The sequence below is a fragment of the Chelmon rostratus genome, chromosome 23 (genome assembly GCF_017976325.1).
Source record: "Chelmon rostratus isolate fCheRos1 chromosome 23, fCheRos1.pri, whole genome shotgun sequence".
In the NCBI taxonomy this organism is placed as follows: Eukaryota; Metazoa; Chordata; class Actinopteri; order Chaetodontiformes; family Chaetodontidae; genus Chelmon; species Chelmon rostratus.
In genome coordinates this window covers 4,612,932-4,620,286 of record NC_055680.1, presented here as the reverse complement: position 1 = coordinate 4,620,286, position 7,355 = coordinate 4,612,932, and the positions used below count along the sequence as shown (strand labels likewise).

The 7,355-nt window shown below is 41.9% G+C and overlaps 2 protein-coding genes across 2 annotated transcripts; both read right to left on the bottom strand.

Moving 5' to 3' along the window:
* Nucleotides 1–422: 422 nt before the first annotated feature.
* Nucleotides 423–2,212, bottom strand: LOC121626372. Its single transcript, XM_041964846.1, has 6 exons — nt 2,147–2,212; nt 1,653–1,994; nt 1,429–1,470; nt 1,174–1,284; nt 998–1,035; nt 423–544 (listed from the first exon to the last, which is right to left on the bottom strand). The coding sequence occupies exons 1-6, from the start codon at nt 2,190–2,192 to the stop codon at nt 464–466; spliced, it is 660 nt and encodes a 219-aa protein (XP_041820780.1). The 5' UTR covers nt 2,193–2,212; the 3' UTR covers nt 423–463.
* Nucleotides 2,213–5,804: 3,592 nt separating this feature from the next.
* LOC121626930 lies at nt 5,805–7,051 on the bottom strand. Its single transcript, XM_041965685.1, has 5 exons — nt 6,986–7,051; nt 6,477–6,821; nt 6,237–6,344; nt 6,088–6,122; nt 5,805–5,951 (listed from the first exon to the last, which is right to left on the bottom strand). Exons 1-5 carry the CDS (start codon nt 7,023–7,025, stop codon nt 5,805–5,807), a joined length of 675 nt encoding a protein of 224 aa, XP_041821619.1. The 5' UTR covers nt 7,026–7,051.
* Between the last annotated feature and the right edge of the window lie 304 nt (nt 7,052–7,355).

Here is a 7,355-nt window from a genome sequence, read left to right as displayed (position 1 = left end):
TTTACATGTTTTGACTCTGTTTTTTCAAAACCTTGTCAGATATGTCTTGAGAAGAAGTCAGCCAGCATTCACTGTTTCCTTTCACACTCTTTCATTAGAAAGCTTTGATCTAACAGGCCTCATGATTTATATCTCAGTTGTGTTCAGACCACACTGTGCTGTCTCTTCCTGTCAAGCAAGTGATGTGTGCCTCACTCGCTCCTCCACTGCTGCAGACATCCATGTAACTCTCATTATAAGACAACCTGGACAGCCATCATTGTCCTTACTGGCTCCTCCATCAAACATCAACCACATGCAAATACTGAGAATTAAAGCTCTGCAGCAGGAAGACACATTCAAATGAATGAACATCAGATCTTTATTGCAAAATTCAAAGTTTGGCAAGAATGATTATTGCGTTCACCACCAAGGCATACAAAGCCTGATATGATACAGCATCAGTTGCAGCTGCCTCCTGAGTCTATCTGGTGGAAGCATAAACAACATTTGGCTCCAGTCGAAATGTCACGGCTGCGTAGTTCAGGTCATCAGAGCCCACGTTCTGTAAAAAGAGTATTTTCAGTCTTAATGTGGTGACTTGACATGATCTGAATTCCTGCAGTACGACTGTTTGAGGGCGATGCTTATAATGAGATTTGGCTGATTTCATTTCTAAATACACACGATTAGCAAACGTTCTTGATAAGATGCCGTTAAATTCATTCTTTAAAGGGTTGTGACAAAGATATTGAGTGAGCAGCACATTTTACATCGAAAAATAAACTTGATAGTGCTCTCTAATGGACAAACTATGAAAAGGAGACACTGTTGGCAAAGTGCCTCAAACATAATTTGGGGAATTTCTTGTTACTTGTTCAGCTCATATTTACTCAATGCAGATAAATACATACTGTATATATGCATATGTACATTTCTGGGACTAGCTAACATTAGCCGATACAATACAGTTGTGGCTGTTTGTCATCGAACCGTATCAAACAATAACTGGATTCACCTCTTGGTGCTCTGGACTCTGTTCTTCTTCTTCACCAGCTAAGTGACAGAAACAAAACATCTGGTCAGTTCATGGATCGCTGCCTTTGGCAAAACAGGAGTTTTGCATTTTGTAAGAGCATTTCCACCAGCAACAAAACCAAATGTAAGATAGACATTGAAGCTGTGAGGAAGTACCTGTCTGAAGATTCATGATTTTAACAACCAGACCAATGATGAGCATTACAAGGAAAACAGTCAGACCAGCCAAGATCACAATGTTTAGCTGTGCTGATTCCTCAGACTCGTCTACAAGAAAGATCATTCAGTTAGACTCTTCTTCCCTTTAGAGACTTGAGACCAAAAATGGACAAAACTGAATTTAGCTAAGGTGTTTCACCTTCAAACATCTGATGATCTGCACAATGAAAGAAATCTTTAGAAGAATCTTACTTTCACACTTGCTGCGCACGTCATCATGTGGGTCATGGCTGCCTTTTAAAGACATGACGATGCATTTAGTCTGGAGTTTAATTTGATAGATTCATAGTTCATGATGTCAGAAAGACATTTTGTTGATGTTTAAATGCCCACTCGTTGAAATGAAAATTCAGTATAAACATAAATGAACAAAGAATGGGCACCAAGAGAAAGACAAGAATGAAGAATGATCTTACCTTTTACATCTAAACGTGTTACACTAAAAACTGGACGTCCACTGTTGTAAAATCCACAGAAATACAGTCCAGCGTCAGATAAATTCACTTGTTTGATTTTGAGACTGACAGTGGATACGTTGGAGTTCATTTTAAATTTTCCATGTTGAAATCCCTTGTCGTAAACAACGTCTTTAGACGAGTCGGTCATTAGAGAGATGCAGCTGGTCTTGGTTCCGTCCACCAGTCTGAACCATAATACCACAGATTTAGAGTCGGACATGTTGTTGCTCAGCAGTGTCACTTCTTCACCAGTCTGGACCTCAACAGTCTGAGACTGACAAAAAGAGACAGAGATCCAGCCTGAAACACACAAGATTGACTTTCCATTAAAGAAAAGGAACATGACCAGTAACTTCAAATAAACTTTGAACAACACGAACAGTTTCAGTGCTGGTGGGCTCGTGTTGTCAGCTTCTAAATATAGTTGAGAGTAGTTCAATGCCTGTACTCACTGAAGCTGCAGAGACTTAAAACTGCGATCAGGGTAAAGTTCTTCATGGTGCGAGTGACTGTCGCTCTGCAATGTCCACAACTGAACTGTGCTGCAGTACGGCTGCTTTCAGCGTGAAGAGGTGGGGTGTTTGCTAGTTGTTGATCCTGTAGCTCAAACTGTCCACACACATGCTGTCAGAAAAGAAGTGCTGATACAGAATGTCAGCTGCTATGTTCAGTTATCATTTAGACCATGTTATTTCCAACAGAGGCTGCTGTGATGTACAAATGACACATCACAACCTTCATCCAAAGTAGGAGATGCACAGAGCTTTTGTTAGTCCTGACCATGAAAATGACCTCAATCATTAGACGGCTCTGAGGTTGTCTGTAAAGTTAATGCTTAAAATATTTTCTGGACTGGCCTCTGCTGAAAAACACACAACGTGAATCTGAATGTGCTGGAAATTTCCGTCAGTACAACATCCTGCCAGTGTGATTGTGTCACTGTTTCTGAAAACGGAGCCATTTAGCCTTGCAGACTGTGGTCGTAGAGGACTTCTGTGCATCCTGAATCGCTTGTTCTATGCCAGGATTTGGACCAAGACCCATCCGTCTGACCCTTTGAGGTTCTGTTGCCTGCGATATTGCTTCTTGCTTCTACGGGACTGCCCAGGGTGAGATGACCAGCATATAATTCATCTCTCTGAGCCACAGCACTGATCTGCGTTTGGGGGGATAAGTCAAGGTGTGTGCTGTCACAGTGGCTGCCTCAGTCCTGTTTCACCCATTCTGCCTCTCTGTCCCTTCTTTCAGCCACATTCCCACTTCTCCTCTTTCCATGAAGCTTTGCTGTCATGCTCCATCCGTCCACCAGATGCTCTCAGACTTTCCCATCTCTCCCAGCTACCTGAGACAAACTGTGTCTTCTGAATTGATGACAGCAATCGATTATTTTGGCATTTATTGTTGTTAATCGTTGTTATTGGCCATCTGTTACACATATCCTCCAATCATTTTCCGAGGCCCAGCTCCTGTGTCCCGTATGTTGATAAAGGGTTCATTCACTGTGTTTATAGTCTTCTTGCTGAATCCACCCACCAAACACAACCACACCTCTATGAATTCAGGTTGGATCATGCTCTCAGCCCATCCATGCTGATCCTTCAGCAGTGCAGATACTTTGTCTCATGTGTCCTGCATCTTTTAAGATGCACAAACGTTCTCTTGTCAGTTAGTCTGTTGGTGTAAAGTGATGGGTGGAGTAGTGAAACACTGGTGGCTTTAAGCAGCGTTGTTTTAGCCGCACCTGCTCAGTCTTTGATGTGTGTGGTCATGGCTTGTTGACAAGGGAGACAGCAACACTCAAAACATGTGTTTCACCATGAGTTGCATTAGAAGTGTGTGTCTTCTAGCAGAAGTGACGTACACAGTCACAAAATCTGAACACAAGTGATCAGCTGGTCACCATGGAGACGCATGATAGATCACCAACACATTTTAATGCCAGCTGTAAATATGGTCAGTGATAGCAAGTGTGATTTGGCCTTCATGGTGGACACGAACAAGAACCTGTCACAGCTGAACCTCGAGCTCCAGCAGCTTCTCAGCTCTCTGCTTTCAAATGTGAAATCATTTGAAACCAAATTAAAGTTGTGGCAGCTGGAAGGAGGAAAAACTGCATTTTGCTGCTCTGCAAGAACAAAAGCTGCTACTGTTGAGTCTGAGATCAACGACTCGAAATGCAGAACACAGACAAAGAAGGAATTTATTGTCACAAGAATTCAGATAATGTTCACAGGGAGATGATCCAGGTTTTGATCCTGTGGTTGATGAGTGTGGATTGGCTGCAGCTGTGGTGGCTGATTGGTGCTGGAAGCAGGTGTAGTGAGTGTGAAAACTCCTTCAGGTGTTTGGTGAGAGCTTTCAGGACATGAAAAGGAAACAAAAGGAAGTGAACATGTTTGCTACAAGCTGTTTAATGTGGAAGCAGCTGATGTGTCTGACAACAACATGAAATCATTGAGCTGCAAAGCTACAACTACCTCCCTACAGTGTGTCTCTGCTAGTGTTTAAAGTCTGTGTGACCTTCTTGAGTCCCAGAAGTAAACACATTTCCACATTTTATACTGTTTTATAAAAGCTGAGACCTACAACAAAATGGCCCCCAGTAAAATTCAGACTCTGTATGTGTTGAGCTGTACTGTAGGTATCTCAGTTTAAGGAAGAGGACTCGGTCATCTGGCTGCACAAAGCATCTTTTCTGTAAGCAGGCTGCTGACGTGTGAAGGCCAAAGAGTGACATGAGTGTGAGGAAACTGGTCAGTGTGGTCTGTAAAGAAGGTGGATTCACTGCCGACAGGCTTCTAACTGACCGCATTTCTATATATACGACAAAAATACTGTATCTTCACATTTTAAGAGAGCGACGTAAAGCGCCGGTGGGGGAGTAGTGCAGCTTTTGTTGCTTGTGGTTTCATTGCAGAGAGCTGAAGGCCATGTGAGGTCTTCCTGTGGCTTCCGCTCTGCTCACAGTGTTTCACCACAGTGGAAAATGGAGACTAGTCGCATGGCCACGTGTGCATGCAAACACGGCCATGGCAGAAAGCTAACCTTTGTCTTCTTCATATACACATTCACTATGTGTGCATACAGCTGAGACTTAATGGAGGCAAATAGTTTTGAAACATTTTCTACATTAGTGCTTGTTTTGTCCTGAACTAGTCATGTGTAGGTCACTGTCCATGGACGCTCCTCCTCCTTCAAACCACAAATGTGTTTTTTTACCATCAAGGACAAACACCATGAAAAAGAAGAAGAGGAAGAAGCATGTGAGAATCAAAACTAAACACCAGAGAGAAAATAACATGTTCACCTGAATGTTGAATCTTTTTCATAAGATAAAATTTCAGACAAAGTGAAATTAATTTCTTTCACTCAACAACCTCCTCTCATTATACTCGTTACAGCACCTGCTGCAAATTAAGAGGGAGTGCCTGATTCTGCACACACAGCATTTCTATTTCTCTGCTCACTGGATAGAAATAGTGACAGAAGTCTAGTCTTAGACTAGATGAAATCAGTAGTAGTGATCCTTTAAGCTGAAGTCTAATGAAGGCTGCACAACATGAGCCACAATTTGCCTGTTTGGTTTTTTAGATGGAGACAAAAGCTCTAATGTTTGCACAGAAATCAAAGTGACTCCAGAATAACGTTAACAGTTTGAAGCACGACTTCAAGGAAGAGTGTGAGGACGTGAGAGGTGGACATAACAGGGACAATAAACAGCAGAGACGTTATAACAATCCAGCAGTTCACTGCTGCCCTTCAGGACTTGATGATTTTCACCTCAGGCGTGCTCAGACCACACTGTTCTGTCTCTTCCTGTCACACCAGAGACATGATCTTCACTCTGACTCTCACTATAAACCCTTCATCAGCGTCCTCCAGGCTCCTCCTCCATTAAATAACCAATCACATTCTTCTGCTCTCACATTCAGATAAAGACAAACAGAACAGCTGAGAGTTTGGCTTCAAAGTGGAATCAACATTGTCACAGAGACAGCACAGTTTGTATGAATATACAATGTTTATTACAAAACTGCATTTTTTTCCAAGTGATGGCAAACAAAAGGCCAACAGCATGAAATGATGAAGCAACTTTTCCTCTCTGAGCTGTCATTCAACATGTTTCCTGAGTCTCTGTCTGGTGACAGTAAACACAACACATGACTCCAGCTGCTCCTCTGATGGAGGCCTTTGGCTGCTTTTTCCTCTCTGATGGAAATTCAGCGCTGCGTAATTCAGGGCATCAGAGCCCAGGTTCTGTCAATAAAAAGATTTATGGTCAGTCATCTCACATAGCTGAGCTCATCAGAAACAATAACATCAGTAAATGATAAAAGACTTGAAGCAGAAACATAGAAAAGATGGACTTTGATCAGTCTGAATCTCAGGTTACCTCACTGTGCTGTGGGTTCTGTTCCTCTGTATGAGCTGAATTACAGAAAAGAACATCTGCTTAGTTCATTGTTCAAAAATATTGCTGTAAAAACTCTCTGAAAAGCAGCAAGTTGCATTTTTCACTGTTGCATCTTAAATAATAAGTACCTGTCTGAAGTTTGCTGATTTTGACAACCAGACCAAAGACGAGTACAACGAGGACAGTAACCAGAGCGCCCAGGATCACACTGGTCAGCTTCGTTATTTCATCAAACACTTCAACCAGAAAGATCAATAAATGAAACTTTTTGTCTAATATTCTACCTCTTGTAGATTGAGATCAGTCTTCATTTGACAGGAACTAAAAATCTGTTTCTAATCAAAATGGCGACACAACAGCAATCTTACCTTCAGCCTTTAAATGTGTTGCACTGACAATTACTGAATTTCCAGCTGTGTTAAATCCACAGAAATACAGTCCAGAGTGGGATAAATCCACTTGTTTGATCTTGAGAAAGAGAGTAGTCGTGTTGGAAGTCATTTTAAATTTGCCGTCTTTAAATCCATCACAGAATGATGCGTTGGACTCAGAGCTCAACATGGAGGAGATGCAGCTGACATTATGTCTGTTGGCCAGTTTGAACCAGACTATGTAAGAGGGAAGACTGCTAAAGTTGGAGCACAGCAGTGTGACATCTTCACCAGGCTGAACCTCCACAGTGTGAAACTCAGAAACTGAGACAGAGATCCAGCCTGAAACAGACATGAGATTCAGCCATAAACCTGGAGTTCAACAGGAAGCAAACAGAGCTCGGAAATGATGGAATTAATGAAAAGTACATTTCAGTTCTGGCCAATTACTGACGGACAACTAGCAATTGTTGAATTGAGAAAAAAGTGGGCACATGAGTACTTACAGAAGATACAGAGTAAAGCTGTTTTCAAGGTGAAGTTCATCACTGTGTGTTCAGTATGAGCGCACCACTGCAATGGTTGGAACTGAACTGTGCTCCAGTAAGAACAGTCTCAACGTAAAGAGGCGGAGTGTTCTTGTGTTTATCCGGCTGCTCAGACTCACAACAGAAACGCTGTCAAGGAATTGGTTGTTAATTATTAGCTGCTAGGAGTTATTGTCTGGTTTGACAACACTTGGAGTCTGACACATGTTTTAGCACAAGCTTTGATATTTATTTAGATATTTCTGACAATATGATGGAGGTTCTCTGTTGATTCAGATATTTTCCACATCAGGACAGTTCAGTGTTGCCTCACAGTCCATTTAAGCCA